At 38.5% G+C, this 21,661-nt stretch overlaps 1 protein-coding gene across 3 annotated transcripts in view; it reads right to left on the bottom strand.

The window, feature by feature from the left end:
- TRRAP (transformation/transcription domain associated protein) overlaps positions 1-21,661 on the bottom strand; it is a 76,437-nt gene that overhangs the window by 6,431 nt on the left and 48,345 nt on the right. For all 3 annotated transcript variants that reach the window (XM_063413995.1, XM_063413997.1, XM_063413996.1), the window contains exons 58-68: positions 19,592-19,783; positions 17,504-17,699; positions 17,009-17,274; positions 15,840-15,940; positions 13,457-13,658; positions 12,210-12,374; positions 10,348-10,438; positions 8,680-8,879; positions 7,662-7,923; positions 986-1,211; positions 243-460 (exon numbers count right to left, since the gene is read on the bottom strand). In XM_063413995.1, the coding sequence (XP_063270065.1) occupies positions 243-460; positions 986-1,211; positions 7,662-7,923; positions 8,680-8,879; positions 10,348-10,438; positions 12,210-12,374; positions 13,457-13,658; positions 15,840-15,940; positions 17,009-17,274; positions 17,504-17,699; positions 19,592-19,783 (2,119 nt within the window). The remainder of the gene's footprint in view (positions 1-242; positions 461-985; positions 1,212-7,661; positions 7,924-8,679; positions 8,880-10,347; positions 10,439-12,209; positions 12,375-13,456; positions 13,659-15,839; positions 15,941-17,008; positions 17,275-17,503; positions 17,700-19,591; positions 19,784-21,661) is intronic.

The raw sequence follows: 21,661 nt of genomic DNA, 5'->3' as shown, positions 1-21,661 counted from the left end.
CCAGTGTGCCTTAAATATTCACAAGTGCACTTGATATCATAAGCAATGAACATAAGCATTTCTAAAATCACCCCAGATCCCATGCAATCAGCTTCTCCAGAGGGGTGCTACAGCTCCAGACAGGACTAATCACCCAGACAGATGTGACTTTACCTTCTGAATATTCAAAAAACCTGCAGCGATCACAACCTTTGAGCGCAACATACATTTAAAAACGACGCACAAGTCTCTCTTTGCGGTACCTGTGAAGAACAAATGCCTTTTGGTGGTCTCCTTCCTCTTCTCCAGGCAGGGGTTGAGGAGGCGCAGGAGCTGCAGGACGCGCTCCTCGCGGCGCGACTCGGTCAGGCAGGCGTCGTTCATCACCAGGTACGGGTAGATCTTCCCGTTGTGCCCGCGGATGTAGAGCCGGCGAGCGGCCGTGTTGTGCTTCTGCACGATCTCCACCCTGGGCATGAACCTGCCAGGAGCACTTGGTGAGACCTTTGCAACTGGTTTGAACAACAGGATCTCCCGTGATTGCAATAAAAGCACAAAACTCAACTTACAGCAACAAGAAAACCAATTGTACTCTGATTGTACTCTGAACAGTGCAGGTGTTTAGTGATCAAATGTAAAATTATTGAAGGAGGATAAATCAAAAAGGTCTTAAAGTTTTACGTATGCAATACACATATATAAAATATAGATCTACTATAAAATATCCATCTACTTTTGCAGAGTGGATGGATGGATGGATCTTAGAAAGATGGATGGATGGATGGATGGATGGATGGATGGATGGAAGGATGGAAGGATGGAAGGATGGAAGGATGGAAGGATGGAAGGATGGAAGGATGGAAGGATGGAAGGATGGAAGGATGGAAGGATGGAAGGATGGAAGGATGGAAGGATGGAAGGATGGAAGGATGGAAGGATGGAAGGAGAGGGCTTTAATCTTCTCTATTTTCAGAATTACAGCTACCAAAGGGACTTTTTAGGTTACCTTGCTATCTTGATGTAGTAATGTGTTGGCTTTGGCATAAGGAATTCTCCAGGTATCTCTACTTCCGCAGTTTGAGCTGAAAAGTTACTTAGAAAGCGGCACTTTTCCTCTATGAGGAAGAACTTTGGAAGCTGTTTCGTTTTGGCCTCCAGAATTTTGATCCATTTCTTTAGTTTGGAGATAAGGTTGTGGAGTTTCATTGATCCTGGCACGCTGAAGTCAAAATCTAAAAAAAAAAAGACAAAAAAACCAAATCACCCAATTCAATAGTGCAAAGCAAACACACACATGGCCACTAAGCTGAACTGCCTTTAAAAGACAGGCTCTGTTGAGTATTTCTATTTTCTCTAGAAAAACTTTTAGCAAAGTCCTAGCATTATATATAACAATAACTTAAACCTGTCAGAATCTGCTAACTCTTTTCTGTATACAACTCTAAAATATTCTGTTATTAAGTACATATCGAACTTCCTAAGATTTTCCTGTTTCCCGGTCACACAAACATTGAAAAGCATATAGTGAAAAATTTAAATACTATTACTGTACTGAATTCTCTGTACACTGCAACCAGACATATTGCATAGAAAGAAAGCAGTAAAACCCCAAATTATTAGATCAGACCACCTAGTGAAAGAGGAAAAGTAGGCTTACTTTATAGCACTATAATTTTCTACCTGTTTCATTACAAGTCATTTATTTATTTATTTAAAATCAGTGGAGACTTTTTACTTCCAAAAGGAATGAAAGCCCCAGTTGAGGATACAACATGGAGTGTTGTATGTGAGAAACTGCAGGACAAATAATAAAATTGTTATTATTACTATTCTCCTTTTCACAGCTGCAAGGAAATTCTTGTTCTTTCCTGTCTTAGACAACAATTGAAAGACACTACAGGAAGAACAGCCACAGCAGCCCAAGAAAAATAACAATATTATGCAAATAGCCTGCTCCTTCCACTGCGATGTTAACAGGTTTACAGTGAGAATATCTCCTTTAATCCACATGCAGGTGAGGAAGGAACTTTCTCAAGGTCAATACATGGACTTGAGCACATTAGGCAAGGAACTCTGTATTCTGAAATCACTGCAATAATGAGCATTTTCCAGGCCACATCAACACTGTCCTCCCAACATTGCTCTCACTGCAAAGCAAATACTAAATAAATAAATGTCTTGGAATTTCCCAAAAGAGGGAAAATGAATAAACCACATAGATGAAATGATGGCTCAGCACTTCGGTGCCACAACAATGAAAGATTAAACACACTTGGATAAGACAAACTCCTTTCTGTAAACCTCATTAGTTATGAGCCATCCCAAGCCGTGCAAGTTAACCAACAGACTTGAATTTTTAAACTCATCTCCACTCCCTAGGAGATGCCATTTTAAGTTCAACATGTGTCAAATAAAAAAGCAACTGGGAAAAAAAAAAAAAGAAAATTAAGTCTTGAAAACGGGTTTAAATTTTCTTGCAGAATCTTAATTTCAATGTTATGTACACTCAGTATTTTCCAAAGTTGACAAAAATAACAAAAACCAAACAAATACGAGTGCTGTTCAGAAAATCTGACCACATAAATATGCTACAAGCATCTGCCTGCAAGTGTGCCAAGAGTGAATTAAGTATGTGAACACAGCAATTACTCCATATAAAAGTTTTTTTCAACCACAATTAAACCACTCAAAACTCTAATTGTCCAAAAGACTTACTCCTACAAACAACTTAAAACATTCATTTCGCCAGCAGAACTGTCATTCTATATATACACTCTTCTAAGTTCTTTTTTTTTTAATCCAACATTGTAATGCCAAAGAAAACAATGCACTTTAGGATTATTTTCATTTTGCTGTTCTGTTGCTTAAATAAGTGTCAGAGAACATATAACCATGTTTCACTGTGTATCCACAATAAACTGACATGCTAAAAGCTTTCAGTGAAAGACCTAAGTTTACCAGCCTAAAACAGAGCAAAAAAAAGAGCTCATACAAAATCCTTTCCACTTCTGTAAGAAAAAAAGTCTATAATGAAAAATACAGTTTCATATTTATGGATGTAATATTCCCTTTTCTTTTCCTGCCTGCTGTGGGCAGTGCATCTATTGCAATATCACTGTAAAACACTCTTATTAAAATCCCAAGCCTACCCTCTAGTGAGCAGTGGGAGTAAATCATTTCATCAAAGTGACAAAATTATTGCATCATTTATCTCCTGAATCTCTGAAGTGCAGGAAAGTACCCTCAAACTGCAACTAGTTTTTGAGCTAATGTGAATCAGCCAAGAGGTAAAAACACACATCAATATATTTTCCTTACAAAAAAAAAGTCACTCAGTTCACCACAAGAGCAGCTCTAGTTTGTTGAATGCCTATTTTAGGACTTTTGTTGTTCTTTTGTTTCCCAGTGGCAGACAGGAAAAACAGAGAGTTCAATTAGTCATTCTGCTGGTGTCTCAGAGAGCCCATCTGAGAAGAAAAATCACTTCAGATGGAAGAAAGGGAAACACAAGACCAAACATTATTTGTGTACAAAGTTTCTCTGCTTTGCAGACATCTTAATCTATATAAACAGTGGGTTTGTTTAAAAAAAAATCCATTTCTTCTGTTCTTAGTACTGCAAACATCTTTCTCAAGCTCCCACACACTGGTCTGAAGTACCTCACTACTTGCACCACCTATTCCTAAAAAGGGGGAAGTTTTTCCCCCTCATCCTTCATGGAGATTTCACTGAAGGCCATGGCACAGACTGCAGTGGAAGCTGTTTGCTCTCTCTTCTCAATGCTGCTGAAGTTTCTCACCACTCTCAATGGAAGGAGAAATGGGGCACAATCTCCTTCCCAGTGAGACAGACCTAAAAAAATCCTGATGGCTCTTAACATATTTTGATTGAAGGATGTACCATCACTCCTCAGGAGGAAACACCAAAAAACATACTCGAGGCAGCAAAATTAAGAGTATCAAACCCTCTGACCCCCCAGTTGCCTTGACCTACACAACATTAACATGGCATTAAGAAAACAAAGACCTCCAAACTAAGACTCCAGAAATATATTTAAAAACCCTTCTGCTACACTGGAAGAAAATAGTTTTGATCATTCAAAGGCAACAGGCTATTAAAGCTTTTAGAGCAAGCAACAGCTCATTTGGAGATTTTTAAGACTATTCTGGAAATATTAGGAAAAGCCTAATTCCATTAAAGGTTCACACCTCAAGGATCTCCAGCTTAAAAACCCAAGACATTCATCATGTAAGGTGTCCCTGAGGACTGAATTGTCAGCTTAGCTGCACAGAGCAGGACAATCCTTTATGCCCATGACATTGAAGAAGATCCAAGTATTCTCCAAATTTGAGGTGCTGTCTTTCTTTTGAAGTTATTATTCAAACATTCATATACTCTACTTCCCAAAACTTCTAGCCAAATCTCACAAGAACTTTCAGAAAAAAAAAATAAAGATGAAAAATCTCAGTGAGAGGAAAGCAGAAATATGAGCAGGACTTCTGGTTTATCACTCAGCTCCAGAAAATCAAGACTGTGTAGACCAGACACCAAGGCCAAATATTACCCATCTTTTTATCTGGATTTCCTGCAAAACATCCTTTTAACCTAAAAATTACAAGGGAAGCAAAAAAAGCGCTACCAAAGTATCTTATGTTCACACTTGAGCAAAAAGGAAAAAAAATCCTTTAAAAAGCTGAAGATGAGCTCTTTCCCCTGCCCTCTCCCAGCAGTTCAGAGCCACACTTGAGTTTCGAGAGCTTTCTCCTGACTGCAGAGCCACCACCATGCACACTGAAGGGTTCACTGTGCTGGGTGACAAAGTCTCAAGGAAATTACCCTGCCCTTCAAGGGCGTATTTTGGAACTTTCCATTCGGATTCAGCTTGAGCGGAGAGAGGGTTGCAGAAAGAAGCTGATCCAAACTCTAAACTATCATCTGCCCACAAAGGACAATTGAGGCAGCTTTTCTGCTGCTTTCACTGCTGAGAGAGCTCTCAAAGGGAGCATTTTTCAGCATTTTCTATTCTTTGATGTCAAAAGGTTTAGCAGAAAAGGAGAGAGGGAACAAAGAACACATGGTCAAAGAACTATGCATTTGAAGTTCTAGAAAAAAATTCAAAGTAAAATTTGTTTTTATAATGTAACATTAGGATGGATAAAGATGACCTATCACAGCTCCAACAGTCCAGACTGCTGCAGACAAAGAAGTTAGAATACAAGAAACAGTGTGAGAGTCTCCAGTGGCTCCAAACAGGAATCAAAATACAACTCTGATGTTGATGATTATGCAACCAAACCCCATTGACAGTGTCTATAAACAGTAGCTGTCAACATTAATCTGGGAATAATTGACAAAAAGTTTACTCCAAGACAGCTCCTTAGCTTGGATACTTTGGAAATGAATGGCAACCACTGTAATTATCTGTCCATCATCCAAATGCAATTGGTACTGAGAAGGGGAAAAACAAACGTGAACATTGTGGTGTGACAGAAGGACACATCAGGCACATTCTACAGCTGATTTCTCAGTAGTACAACAGTCCTTGCAACATTCAGTACAGTAATTACAATCCTATTCAGTTATTTACATACTTCTTGCTGTTATTACAAAATCAATAAAAAACTTATTTTCATTTTCTGTATAACAAATGAGATTACAGAAATTATTAAGTATGCTGATTGGTTTAATTTCTTCTGGTTTTCCAAATTTAGTTTGTAAATTTAAACACTGAATGTAATAGATTAAAATAAAATCTAATCTAGCACTAAGCAAAATAATTACTTGTATCCTGCAGACATTCATATTTCATCATGCTTGAAAAATAAAACATGAAGTCTTTGCCAAAAAAGTAACTACTGTTATTTAACTGAAGTTTACTAAGAAACATTTTGCATTTGATGACTTTACATGATTTTTATGACCAGGCCTATGCCATATTTTGGTTTATGTGTTGTTCCATATAATTCGTTAATTAAGAGAGAGAATCTGAAAAGCTTTATATATCACAAAGATATGGGAAAAATAAAAATAGCATAAAAAGTTAGAAATCCTCTCCATTTTTTGTTTTAACTAAAAATTGTAACTGAATTGCAATTAAACTTTCTTAAATGTTTCTCTAGAAATGTTTTGAAATATTACTTCAGATAGTGTAGACTAAAGTCTGGCATTATATTTACTTTTCCTTTACACCTTGGAAACCCCAGAGCTCTCTGATGCTCACAGGAAAGGAAGTAGGAGATAGCGTGACAGATTAAAAATAACTCAAATTTAACCAAAACTGAGTGTATCAACAACACTGACAGCAATAAATAACTGGCTATACTACTGTTGCAATGTAAAGACTATAAACCTCTATTCAAAATTTAAATCAAGTCCAAAGTTATATTTAATGTAGAGCATTTCAGTTGGAAGGGATCAACAACAACCATGCCCAGATCCCTAACCCAGGGCTGCTCTCCAGCCTCTCCTCTCCCCATTTACACCTGTACCTGCCATTATTATTCTGTTTTAGATACAAAATCCAGCACTTGAACTGGTGAAATTCACCCCGTTAATCATTATCCGGTGATTCCCACCCTGTACACTCCCATTAAAGACACACAAAGCGTTTCTACTTGCATTCCCCTCCCTAGTACACTTCATCCAGTAAAAATTTAATCATATGGTTCAGGACTTTCATTATCTGCTGTCATGCAACTGCTGTGCCTCAGAAAGGACATCCTGCAATGCACGGCGTGCACGAGATATGTAGGTCACTTCTACAACTCAGTTACTTTCACAAGATTCCCATCACTTCCTTTATTTTCACAGTATTATCAGCAAAATGCTTGAAAAAACACCCCAAGTCTACTTGTCAAACACTCTCAGTTGTGTTTAAAGAACAGCCAAGGAATTTATGCAAAACTCAACATTCTGGCAAACCAAACCACAGATGCCAATCAGTGTCACTGTCTGTCATCTATGAGCTGCGTGGCCTTAACACATTTCACCAAACAAATCAAGCTTGTAAAGAAGCTTTTCTTAGAATTTTAAATCAAGATCAGATACTCAAATATATAACCACTGGTTAAGAGAAAATGAATGAAGCAAAAAAGCTACTTGCCTTAAGTATCTTTTTTATTAGATCTGATTAAAGTTATTGATTCAATTTACCAGTGATGTAAATTTGGGTAATAGAATTTTTACAATCTAGTTATCCAAAACACTAAAGTAATCTTACTCATCAGAAGTAGGCTGTTTTGAAAGACTTCACATAAAATCATCAGTCTGGAGTTCTAGGGTGAAAATTTCATTAAATTCTGCCATCACAGAGAGACAGAGATCATTATTGTCCCTCAGATACAGCTGGCAGTTCTGTGCAAATTGCAAAAATACTATACTGAAGTAACCTAATTTATCATTAAACACATATGTGATCAAACCACAGTTTTCAATAATAAAAATACAATATATTTATTCTCTGGGTTGATGTTTGTTTTCCATCTGAATTACATTTATTATTGCACAAAAGACAGGAACAAAACTATTTCAGGTTTGCTGAATGTCAGAAAGGTGCCATTTTCTAAATTTTCTCCCAGGAAAGATATTGGAATAAAAAGGCAGAATGCCCTCACAGCTGAACTGTGGTGGAAAATTTTCTTGAGATTAAAAGCAACATTTAAAAAAAATATATAAACATTTACCTGTTGTAAATTGGCCTTTTAACTTCTGGAACACAGGGTCTTGAGCTGTTGCCTGTGCTCTCCTAGCCAATGACTCTGAGGCTGCACTAGAAAACATGGTGGACACGTTGGAGACATTCTCAAGACCTACTCCAAAGGTGCTGACTAACTTCTTGACAAAATTCAGTGTATGAGGAGTGATTTTGGCATCTGACACGGCTCCACTTTTCTCAAAGGCAACCGAGTAGCACTTTGCCAAGCCCTGCTGCAGTTGTCTGAGAACCTAAGAATGAAAAACAAAAAAAGCAAAAGTCAGGAAGACCAGGCCTTCTGATTTGGCCAAATATTTATTCCCACACTGCACTTTATATAGTAAAATTATGTTCTCAGAAACATCTGCTTAAAACTCTACTCCTAATTTGCATCAGAGGGTCAATCAGAACGAGAGAACTGAATTTCATCAGCATTGCAAACAAACAAACTGAGCTGGGGAAATGCTGCTTCACAAAGGACAACTTGCTCTTTCAACAGCAGGTAACTTTTAGATTTCATATTTTGAGATATGTGAAGAAAAGGTGATATGAGAAAATCTTCAAATAAACACTGTGCCAGGCAGACAGAAGAGAAGAGTCCAACACTCTGAGAGGCAAGTGACAGCAGAGTGGCAGGTCCATCTGCTCTCTGCTGCAATGCAAATTTCAGGTAATAATCACCACCTGTCACAGACCACCAGATCAAGAAGGAAACTGCTACTCTGAAACTTAGTGTAAGAATATACATTTTCAGTCAGTATGAGCAACAGCTTCAATCCTAGAGGCAGTCATCACATTAACAGTTCTGCAAAACCCCTGTACTGCTTCCAGTACAGAAATAACCAAGATCCTTAAATTCCAATCAGAACAGACAGTTCTACAAACATCAGTTTATAATCAAAACAAACAGTTATGCTCTGATGTTTAATATTAATTCTGGGTAAATATTTTGCAGTGAATTTTCCCTTAGATGATCCATACACTGAAGGTGTTTTGAAGCCAAATACCTCTTCATGCCAATTCTCTCTGAACCAGACCATCTGATCCACGATGCCTTCCAGGGAGGACAGCAGTGTTGGGTGCAATTCCCGCTGCATGTGCATGATCCTGCTGCATCTCCACATCGGGGCAGTGGCTCTGATGGGCCCCGGGTCTGAGGCAGAGTGCGACTGATTTCCAACTGAACTTGGCTGCTGCTGTCCTGAATCTGGAAAGTGAACATTAAAAAGGAAATAAGAATTACCCTTCATGAACTTGGTATGTGTCTGCTTGAAATAAAATAAATTGTTCCAAGAATTGGCTTGAGATTTATATTAAGTATTAATTAGGTATTCCTTACTGAGTTTCAGAAAGAATTTTTTTAGAAAGAAAATTGGGTTTTTTTAGAGAGAAAACTCAGCACCAAATGCTATTTAGTGGTACAGGCTTCCCAACATTGAAGCAAAATAAACACTCCTCAAAACCACACAGGAGGTGTAGCTTTTACATTACCAACCTGTGCTCTTGAAGTAACAGACATTGTTTCATAAAGGATCAAATTATTTGAATTATGGGAGGTTTTTTCCCTTCCCTTTTTAGTTATGTGTGAAAGTGAGACCTTTCACACATAATTAAAGAATAAATACGTTGATGCCAACAGCAGACATCATATCTTTCAGCACCAAATATCTCAAGCATGACAACTCCATCAGAGGGTGATTAAGCAGAGTTTTGCTTTATCATATAACCCCCACTGATTGACACAACCCACCCACCCAGCAGTGGGTTTTGGCAGAACCTACAAGAAAATATTCTACTGTTGCTGGAAAATAATAAATTATTAGGGTATGTGGGCATCTCCTTCTGCAAAAGAGTATGCAAACAAAAATAAAACATTATTTAATTAGTGCCATTTCAAATTTTATACAGAAATTTAGTGAAATAATTCCCAAATGGAAAGGGTAATTAACTAAACAATGTACTTTGCAATAAAGAACACAGAACTGAAATGAGAGTTCTTCAAGTAGCTCTCCCAGGATTCCCAGGAAATTACATGGGACAAAAGAACAACTAAATTCTGCGGAATCATTTCACATAACATTCCAGATGTGATTTCTTCTTGGGAAAAGAGTTGTGCAAGTTGCTGAATGCTTTCCCCATCTCCCAAACATTTCTCAAAGCCAACACTGCTTTTATCTGGTATAAACTGAAATGCTCATTTCACTTGAAAATTTACCATAATGAGTTACTATGGAGATATTTTTATAAGTGTGGTTACTTTGAAAACAAACTAAATGTTGTGTGGTTCATGCTTCCAATGAAAATTAGTCCAGAGAATCTTAGAAAATTGTGACACTCTCCTGCATTTATAAACCAAGAATTTTCTACTTCTCCACAAATTTATCAAGATAAACATCCAGTAAGGAGCATGTGATTCTCAATAATTAAGGTGACATGAGAATGAAAGTGATAAAACTCTTCTTGGTGAGTATTTTATACGAGAAAATTCAAGACAGCTCAAGCCATCTGCAGGTTTAACTTCACAGAAATAAATCATTGTAGTGCATCAAGAGTTTTCCTCCTTAGCCTTGCTAAGCTGGTATGTTTTCTAGAGACTCTGTCTTCACTGTAAAATCCAGTGAAACTCAACAATTAAGTTAGAAAGGGCTCAAACAACTCTGTGAGGACAAACTCACCGCTCTTGTAGCGCTCTCGCTGTTCTATCTTCAAGGTCAAATAGAGGGTCCTGATAGGGAAATAAACAGCCTGGGGATAGACTCTTCCCACCTGTTAGGAGACACACATTTCTCAGTGAGGGAATACTGACTGCAGATCACATCAACACGGACAGATTCTCTTGGAAATGAGTCCAATTCAGGAATAATCAGCTCTTTGTGTTAAGTAACAGCTTATGGAAATTAAAGATTCTTTCAGTAACAGATACCCAAAGAGGATGAATTGGAAGCTCCCTGCACACACTGTTAAGATATTACCTAATTAGGGCTTCCAGATCATATTGCCTAATAAACCTGAAAGCAGCATAATGTCAGAGCCCCAGCTGGGCCAGCTCAAAGATCTTACTCATGTGCATAATGGAAGAAAAACAGCCATAATGACAGCAGTTAGTCTTTAAATTAGGCCACAATTCCCAGCAAGCCCCACGATACTTGATAAGAAAGCCCATTAGAGAGTAACTTTACTCCACCTAATTGTGGCACTTAATGGAAGAGGATACCAACTGCACCCAAAAATAAAAACAGGATTTTATGGCTTCCATTAAAAAAAGAAAACAACACCCTAAAGAGATGTTGACATTCAGCATCCATTTAAATCTGTAAATCTCAGTATCTATTAAAGGAAAGAAACCATGTGTCTACTACCTGCAGTTGTGCACGTTTTAAGACATCATTTGAGGCTTCTCCAGCCACAATTTTACTAAATCATAGATCCTTCCTCTATCCAAATGGATATGGTAAGTGGTAGAAATGTTGCAATGGGATTGAAGTGTTCAGTAATCTGATATTTATGACAGATCACTAACCTGACACACACGTGCTTCCTGCTGTAACACAAAAGTCTAAGCTCCAACTAAGTATGACTCCTGAGCAAACACTCACTTCTGAAAATTTTATACAGACTTCAACAAATAAAAAAGTGTCTACAATGTGTTAAAATGTATTTTTTCTGTCAGAAGACAGTAGACCACACCATTGTTGCCAGACAATACCAAGCCCTATCCATCAGTTTGCCTTATCTACTTTGGCATCTTAATGCTTAGGAGCATGGTCTCTTCAAAGTTACATTTTTATTTTATGAAGAGAGGGAAGGAAACGTGAGTACACCTGCACACACACACATATCTAGAGCTGTGTACACCCATGACCGCGCAAATGGACATTTTCTCTAGCTACAAAAACACACATTCTCAGAGGCCTGAAAGAACAAAGACCAGGGGTTGTATAAAAGGAGCTCGATCTCACAGGATCACAGAATACCCTGAACTGCAAGGGACTCAAGAGGTAAGTCTATATCTCAAAAAAATCCAGAGTGGAGGGAAAGAAAGGAGTTCTCTGAGGAATTCAGCACAGCAGTTGTCCTGTGCCAGTTTCCCATGGCCACCTGTGCATTAATGGCACTTCACATCTGTTTTACATCAACCTGAATGAACAAACACCAGAACGCTTCCAAGCAGAGTTTGCCCTTTGGCTACTAAACCATTCTTTACTCTTACATACAAGCATTTTTAACTATATATTTTATGTGTTCTATATCATTCACAAAAATATATTAAATAGAATTCCAGAGGCAGAGCTATAATGCCTCATGCAAATAGAGATACAACTTCACTGGATTTAATCTCAGTATGAAAAAATCCCTTTGAAATTTAAAATACCCTGCTTGAAGGCAGAAATTACCATTTTTTAACACATCAACTGTTGCAAACAATACCATTTTTAAAGCTTAGCATTTTTGTAATTTGTTTTTAAAAAATCATCATTTGTGTCACCTTGCAAACGCAGATGACAGACAATAAGGAGTTAGAGATTATCCTGTGTACCTGACTGATGAGGTTGAGCAGGAGTTTGCCCTCGGAGCCCACCAGGCAGGTCAGCAGCTGTGGGATCCAGGCCAGCCACTGGATGGGTGGGACACCAATGCAATACTTGTCCACTGCATCTGCCAAGGTGTTCTTATCATCATCAAAACTCAGCAGCCAGAGAACCTGGGAGGGAATTTCAAGAGGACCTGTCAGTGCTTAAATTTAGGACACATCAATCATTACCATGCACAAAAGCAAAGATATTTTATTAATATGACTGTGGAGTCCTTGTAAGTGTTAAAGCTGCCTCAGAGACAAGAACTGACACTAATTATGCCTAAACAATGCTATTTTTTCCTTCAGAAATAATATTTAAAGGCTGTAAAAAATAAATGTAAGTGTACTCCTTGCTGTGAAATAAGACAGAAAAGAGCAAATGAACATGACTGCATTCCAGAAAATCTTTGGGTTTTTGGCTGAAGGTGTGGATATAAATTTAGGCAATTTTATAGAACCTAAAATATGCAACTCAGATAAATGAATCTTGATGCAAGAACTTGACTATTTCTTTGGATGTTCTTGATTATTTTAAATGTCCACCCCTAGTTTAATTTAAATGTAAATATATTAAGCACAGACTAAAGATCATTAACTATTATGCAACTGGACAGGGAGAATAATAAATTTCAGAGTGCTATTGAGGCCACCTTTAATCTCAAACGATATTTTCTGTGTTTGTTTCATGGTCAGAATAGATTGTCTTCCCTAGTCTGGTACAATTTTTTAATTTTCTTCATTAAAGAGATTAAATATCCCTAAACTGAGAATTATACAACACAAATAGCTTTTTTGGACCAAATTTTTGCTGAATTTCAGAGTAAAGCAGCAAAGGCTTATCTGGATAAAATGCAATACTTAGGTAAATGTCAATATTATTTATCCATAGTAATGATAAACAGACCTCAAATTATGTTACTTTTTAAGGACCAAAGGATGCCTTTTGGCAAGTATGTAGTAGAAACACTGGATGTGACTTGTCCTCTCCCTCCTACAGAGAGTTCCACATCTAAAGGAAACCCCAGACATCCCACTGAAGCAAAAAACCCCAAGATGAGTTATGAGCAACCACACACACCCTTCCATCCAAATTAAAGCCTTCCCTCAGTAACCCTTTCTTTAATTCCAAAAATCTGAGCACTGAACACCACCCCAGCCCTTCCCAAGGGGGAGGAGCTCTGATCCTTTTTTAAGCCCCCAGCCCTTACCTTTGCCAGGTATTTCCTGGATTTGCTCTCGTTCTGGTGGCGGCAGGCGTGCAGGTAGCAGGTGATGGCAGACACGCCCAGGTGAAGCTGCCTCTCCTTCACAAAGATGTTCTCCAGGTAATCCCCCCACATGGCCCACGCTTTCACCAGCACGTCGTGCATCTGCACAGCTGCAGAAAAAGCTTTGTTTGCTTCTTCAGACCTGTGTGGTGACAAGAAGAGTATGAGTTTTATATCATTTAGTACCTGTTTGCTAGTGTAAGTCAGATTTCTGAGAGGGCAAGCAATTCATTTCATAAGACTCAGTGGTATTTTTGCGTTAAGATCTTTAGTAAGGCCCCTTACAACTGTTTTGTCATTGCTTTCTTTAAAGTTCAGCACCTAAAAAAGTAAATTCATAATAAAAACAGGTTCCTAAGTGATAAAAATCTCCACAATATGCTCTTAAAAAAAAAAAAAGAGAAGAAAAAAAAAACTTCCAGTGCACTGCAGTGGAAACCCAAGCAGTGAAACCGGGAGAAAGAAGAGCAAATGATGACACAAAGGGTGTGGAAGGAAAATCATTTAAACATGCTGCTCCACTGAGCTAAAAAAGGAGTAAAGCAACATTGGGAAGATGTTATTTAAGTTATCTTTTAGAGGAGTGCATCTTACTTAACTCCTTTTCCAGAGAAGTCATGAAAAATTTTACAATCAACATTTTCTGGAAGCAGTGAGCTCCTCATCCCCACAGCTGTAAAAATTTCTTTTTTCAACAGGAAAAGTGAAGCAATTTGAAAGTTAATCACACAGTTCTGGGTAACCAAAAGATTATTTGTGTGTTACTTCTGAGGTCTTCTCTATGTCTCCTCAAGTGCCACAAAACCAAAATTTGGCATGATTCACCCCAATATGTATACAGCCCTTGAATCTATGTTACTTCTTAGCCATAAAAATAAGGATGAGAAAATTCACAGAAGCATTACCAAAATGAAGGAAAGGTAAAAGTATTTCAAGACTCCTTATTAAGAGAAAGAACTTCACTTCTCCCTTGCAGAATAAGCATTGAAATAAACCATATTTCAGTAACATGATGCTTGCTTGACTACTTTTTTTAATTACCTGTAATGTATTTTTAACATAACAATATGAGCTTGGAGGATTATAGTACTAAATTAAAATGACCAGCTACTGAGGCATAACTCTAAAAAGGAAAGCAGCTTTGTCTGTCATGTGTTAGTTTCTGTGCTACATTAATGTCCTTGCTTTCAGAAGCTTCCTGCACCCTGCATGAAGGTCTGAAGTGAACCAGCCCAGCAGCAGCCTGATGGATGACTTTGTATCACTACTGCTCCTTTGTAAAAAAGGAACTTCTCTGTCCATTTTCCCTTCTCCCACTCTACAATCCATCACTCTTGACACTTGAGGTGATTTTTCTTAAATGGTTTCTATCACCTTGCCCAGCCAATGGGCAGCACAGGAGGATGCAGGAGCAGGGGTGACCTTTAACTTCAGATTTGTTGACACACAGGTAATCAATCAGCAGCCCTATTTTCAGGTTCAACACTGCCACTGGCCTTAACTGAAACCTCCCTAAATCCCTGACCTCAACTGAAGTGCTAAAAAACGCTTGTGTTTTTTGATTAAGAAACTGTAGGTACATCAGAGCCATGTTTTTATACAGCAACCTTTATCCATTTTATCCTGAAGGAACAGAGACAATTCTCTGCAAGAATTTTTAAAAAACTAAAAATATGGGGGAGGCACACTTTATTTCCTTTACACCTCAACTACAATTAAGCCTGTGACCATATAAAAGCCCACTGTACTTTCCATTAAAGTAATTGCATTCTGTCTATTTAAAATGCTCTCTTGTATCCACAGAAGAAGATATTCATCATTTCCTGACTTGAGTTGCTATGTGAGGTTGCAGTGTACAGCTTATGCCCTGATGGATTTCATTCCATAAGTGGCCACAATGCAGTGGTAAAGGAATTATTCCACCCATATGTAACACACAGCAAAACTGTCATTAAATCCCACACCCACTAAGAGCTCTTGAAATCTGAAGGGGTCTTTTTGGCATCACCAAACAAAATTTGACTGATGAGGTATTTATTTATTGAATTAAAGAGAGATCTTCCTCAAAACAGTAAAATGTCTGTCAGTGCAAAGCAAAACCACCACTACTTCTGTCCTACAAGGCTTCAATATAGAACCAATCATTACATCTCCAAACTGCAAAGGAACTCTCACAGATACTTTTACTTTCTCACACAGCAGTGAGAAATTTTAGGCTGGTACAAAGATATGGAACAGCTTTTCTGCTCAAATGTTGTGTTGAATACTTCAGGTGCATTTTTTTCAGATGTGTGCTAGTGCCTCTTGCAGTCAGCATACTCACTTGTTAATCTGTGCCAAGAACATTCCCTTTAATGCATAAAACTCTGCAGTCATCTCCTTGGTGAAGTACTTCAGATTGGTTGATTCAATAACTTCAAGGCCCTGTTAAATAAGTGAGAAAAGTCTTTTAAAAGAGAAGGCTTTGTTAAATGAAAGTGCCATAAAACAGCCAAAATATTCTCTTGAAATTTAAATAGCATGACTTTCTAGTATTTCATTTTAAAAAATACAGACTGAAAATTTTAAGTTTCCACTGCCTATGCAAACCAAACACTACAGACAACATTTAGCAGGTGATTTTCCACCTTGTTTGTTATAATATTATTTATATTATGTGATACTACAAGGTTCATTTGCTGGTCAACCACATGCCATTGAGTTTTACCTAAAATCACATCTTTTCCTTTTCAACACATACAATTTTACTTGAGTTTGACAGCATCCACCACTCATGAGTCAGAAACTCAGAACTTCAGTTAGTCTTGCAGCAGTGTTGTTTTTCCCCATTACAAACAATGCCATTTTCAAAGTCCCTTCCATTTATCGATCTTGTAAGAGTTCAAAAAACCTACTCTCACTTTACTTCTGGGTCAGCTAATTTTTAATGTATTCACAGTACCCAGTTCACAGAGGATATTAACTGCTTTGGACTAACAGCATTCCTCAAAACAACACTCAGGATATAATACAGCCAGGGTATAATTCAGCCTCTGTTCTGGACACAGGCAGCTTGTTTAGATCAATGCATCTGATGACCCCCCCTTGTGAAATAGGACACAAAATGAATGACACAAACTCCATCCAGCTCCCAGGACAAAGGAAGGCACGTTTACTATCTGACCTCAATATATACAGTATTTTCACCCAGACCATGGATTGGAGGATAAAGTTGCCACCTCTCCAACCACACTGGTCAAACCAGAAGTCCACCAAATTGTTCCCTCCTCAAGAGAGGAATGAAAAACTTACTTATATTAATATAAATATATATATTAATATAAAACCTACTTGTATTAATATAAACATTACTTCTATTTATAACACTCATGTGAGAAAGAATTCAGAAACTATAAAAACATCAAAAGGCTGAAAAAAATCAAGGCGACACCCTGCAATCAATCCCATGAGTTCCAACAACAGCTTCCAGCTTCAGGAATGAGGCTGCCCTACCTGCATACACTCATTTTTGCCCATGACTCCAGCCAGCTGCAGGTAGCACTTGACCTGCTGGCGGATCTTCTGGAAGCAGTCCACGATGGGCACGGTGGGGATGGTGTGGATGCGGCTCAGGATGTCCAGGGCCACGTTGACCAGGCCCTGCTTGCGCGCGATCTTCCCGTACTGGATGATGGCCGAGGCCGAGGCGTGGACGCCCAGCATGGCGTTGTTGGAGCTGGGGTCGTGCTGGGAGCTGTTCTCATAGGCAGTCACGATGGCTGCAGAGGCAAGGGCAAATGTTTGTCACTGTGAATGGCAAATGTTTGTCACTGTGAATGGTGTTGTACAGAGAGCAGCACCTCACATGGCAAACGGATGGCTGAAGATAATCAAACACTTAAATGGAAACTGAGTAAAATCTAAAACTTGTCAAAATCAAGCCACCGAGAACTTTTGTGTTGTCTGGAAGATTCTGTGATGAATGCATGCTGGATCAGGCAGACTTACCCTGGTAATGATGCTGTCTCCACATGAAAATGCTGCTCCAGTGGGATAAATCATCTGACACGATAGGTAACCTGTTCCTCCAAGTCTTGACAACAGTCTTCATATCATGTAAGCTGTTGTTCCTCCCCAGATTAGTTGGTTGCAACCCTGCATTTATTTGGGCTGCTTCCTGAAGTTCAATTATTTGCTGTGCTGCCTAGAAAACATAAACAACATAAATAAAGAACAAACAGAAGATGGCAGCAGTCTTGAACCCACTAAAGGCAGCAGACAGTTTTTAAAACTTCAAGCACCTGAAGAAAAGGCCCACAAACAAAAGGAATTTAATTACCTGTAGTACAGTAAAGCCAGTGTAGTATTCTCTAAGCTACCACTTGGCAGATAACAGTTGTATTCATTGTTAATCAACCAAATGAGATAACTACTTGAGAAAAAAAAGGCAGTCCAAATTTATAGAGTGAAATCTCTTGAAACAAAATAAATTAAAGTAATATTTTCCTACAACCATCTCAGTATCAGCTCTCACAATAGCTTAACCTTCATCCTACACCCATTCATCACATAAATTTAATTTTCTCATGGGTATTTAATCACATACTATCTGATATTAAAAAAAAAAAAGTAATTACTGCAGTGCAAATTCAAAGCTGCATTTGTACCTCTGTCAGTCACTGACTAATTTATCATTTCTTCATGAAGGATATATACATATTAGATTGTCTTAAAAGCTTGTTTTAATTGATATCTGAAAGCATTTAAATACTTTATTTAGCAATATTAATCTTTTCCTGCTTCAGATGCTGCCATTCTTGAGCAGAGGCGGGGGACGAGGGCAATTTGAAATATGGGTGAAAACTTAGCAGGAAGGAATTAAATTCATCAAGAAGCCGTCTAATGGTATTGTGTGAGCTCACAAACTGTACCTATTTACTTGATAACTTCTTCTGAATATGGAGAAAACGTCCATATTCATTCACTTTATCTGATGCATCAATTTATATTATAAAAATTCAAAGTTCTGAGCTGCTGTGTGAGCTCTACCCACAGCAGCAATCATTTCATAAAGGTCCCTTCTTGTATCGTGTAGATTGGTTATTAATTACACACACAGAGGGAAACTACTGATCTTAAACAGAATCACAGAGGCCCCTGTATCAAAGAGAACTCAAAGCAAAGTCCTCTGCACTTCCACAGACAGGGCTGTCACAGATCTCTGAGCAATGGCCCATCAAGAAATGATCCCTGTTATGAAAACTGAGATATTCCACAACTTCTCCCCTGGAGAAAAAAGGTTCCCTCCACAGGAACAAGAGCTTTGTCAAGTATATATTTATAGGGCATCTAAACAGGGACAAAGCTTAAATGCCAAAAGAATGGCATGTTTTGCCTAAATCCCAAACTGCCAAATCCAGCATGATCCTGCTCCAGGATGCAGCCCCACTTCCACACTGGCTCCAGCTGCACCACACAGACCAGAGGAGACAAGGTTCATTTTTAAGAATCTTCTCAAAGCAACTCAAGGCTAAATCAAATTTTTTAAAGATGGATTTAGGCACTTACTTCTGTCTGATTATACTTGTCAATAAAATATCTACTCTCAAAAATTCTTCTCTTACAGTTACAAAATGAATTATTTACATGATTAAACCCAAGAGAAAACAGCAGGGTGTTGATATTTTATACATTTCAGTAAGAAACAGAAATCCATTTTTGTTATGGTAAAATGTGCGTGAAAGTTGCAAAGGACACAACCATTCATTTTCCACCACGTAATACATGTTATTTCATTTCATGTAATAGTTAAAGTACTTATTTCATATAATCAGAATTGCACCAAGTGCTTCCCAAAAAATATTTCTGGAAGTCTGAAAAGAGGTGGGTTCAATCTCTTACAAGCTCTCCCTGATAAGCACCAAGCACTTCAAACAAATGGAAACACACGTTCTGCAACTTCAAACAAACAAAATACCACGATGCAAAAACTATTTACATATACTGTGTACACTACAAGATTTTACAGCTGCAGCCACTAAAATCTCTGAGCCCTGCCATGGAGGAGGGCTGGCAGCAGGCAGTGTTTGGGGTTACCTGGAGCAGGGGGGTGTGCACGTGGGACACGACGTGCGGCAGGCGCCGCCACTCGCGGATGGCCAGGCTGCTGGCCATCTCCACCAGGCGCTCGATGAAGTTCAGCTGCTGCTCCTCGGGGTGGCAGATGGCCAGGTACCCCCTGTACATGTTCACTTTCCAGGCCATCTCTTTGGGACAGCTCAGTTCCACCTGGTTGTGGAATAGGGAAAAAATCCAGTAAAGATCGTTCCCTGCTCAAACAGGTAAATTTTTAAAGCCTTCTTAAACAAACGGTTTTGATGTTTTAAAAATAATCTGGGTTGAATTATTAACATTTATGTCACAAGAGGAGTTTCAGCTCTCCTAAAGTTACTGGCAAGGGCAAGCTAGCACATAAATTGCTAATTCAGCACAAGAGTACAGTGCCCATGCCCAAGCTGCTGCTGGGGTATTTTTACACTGACAACTGTAATGAGCTCAAAGAGCTGAGCCAGCCCAAAGCAGCCCTGCCACATGAGCAGGAAGCTCCCAGCAAAATATTCACCCCACACAAAGCCAGAAAATGCTTCTCAGCAGATAACCCATACTATGTCTGAAACGCTTCAGGGGCTCCAGGACATGTAATGGCAACATCTCATCTAAAAGGATTCTGTCCCTACCTGTCCCACATCATGCAGCATTATACTGCCTGTCTGCTCTAGTTTTATGAAAACAAACTGCTAATATTTTCTCAAGTAATCAACAACCAACCTTCTCATTTATGGTAAAGTAATTTCTGAGCACAGGTGCAAAGTCAGGTCATAGTGCTAAAATAATTCATAAAATAATTTTAAACCATTTCCTCAGAATTCTGGAACACTGGAAATATGGAACTAAACCAAACAAAGCACTTGAATCATGCAGCCCCTAAATTCTGTGAGCATTTTACAGCAAACCTGCACTGAGCCAGTGCTCACCAGCTGATGCTGCAGGCCTTTGATCTACAACTTTTCCATCTCTTTTTCCACCACTCTGCATCAAGCCCTTTATGGTTTGATGTGCAGCACCCTGCATTCTCCTCCTGTTGATAAACTGTGTGGTGACCATTACCACTGTCACTCCTGTTATCCTCAGCTGACTTTTACGCCTGAGCCAGCAAAGAGAAAGTGCCAGGTAGCATCCTTACACTTACACAGTGAAAATAATCTCCTTCTTTATTATGTTATCTACTGGATCATTAAACACAATGGCAGTGTGAGCAAATGGAAATGAGTCTTGGGTCCTATCAAAGGCTACTTGCTGTTTTAATAGCTCAACTTTAATGGGTAGATTATTAAAAATCTTTCACAAAGATTTACGAAAAGTGATAGATATTTGCCATCCTCTCTGGCCTCCCTTGTGAATCAACCACGGAGCTTGACAAAAACCAGCCACATTAAAGAGTATCAATAAAATTGGAGTAGTGAGTACAGCAGCACAGAATCAATTATTCTTTCAGATCCCAATATTTATGCAAACGTGTGCTGACACTTTTACAAGAACCTGAGTTGAGTCACAAAGGCTCCATTTATGGCTTCAGCAGCATCTTCTCCTCAGTCATTTGGTAAATGTCTCATTACTGAAAATACCTCATTTAATATAACTGCAGCTAAAGCATATCAGCACTTACTCAGGGTTGTCACTTCCACTCAACTTGCAATTGTCCAAAACCAGAAGCTGTCAGACATGACCTATTTCACTCTCTTCAAGCCCAGGGCTTATAATATATTGTACGATATAGTTCTTATTTTAGGCTTTAAAGGTTTCTTAAATATTTCTATATTTAGCCTCTGAAGTTGCATACTTAAACAGGACACAAAATACTAAGTGTTATAGGAACAAAAGAAATTAATTGAAATGTAAATAGCACCCATAAGACAGGTTTTTTTGTGTGTGCAGTTTGCTACTTAGAGATTTGACTCACATTGTATTTTAAATACATACTTCACCCTTTATTGCAAATTCTGGCATCTTTAGCAGAGTAATTCCAGTATTGTCCCACTGTATACAACAGTGCAAGAAAGATCTACAAGCTCCTTTCCACCTGTGATTTAACACAGCATTCTCACC

Source organism: Prinia subflava, chromosome 17, assembly GCF_021018805.1.
Source record: "Prinia subflava isolate CZ2003 ecotype Zambia chromosome 17, Cam_Psub_1.2, whole genome shotgun sequence".
NCBI lineage: Eukaryota > Metazoa > Chordata > Aves > Passeriformes > Cisticolidae > Prinia > Prinia subflava.
This window is presented reverse-complemented; position numbering and strand designations above follow the sequence as displayed.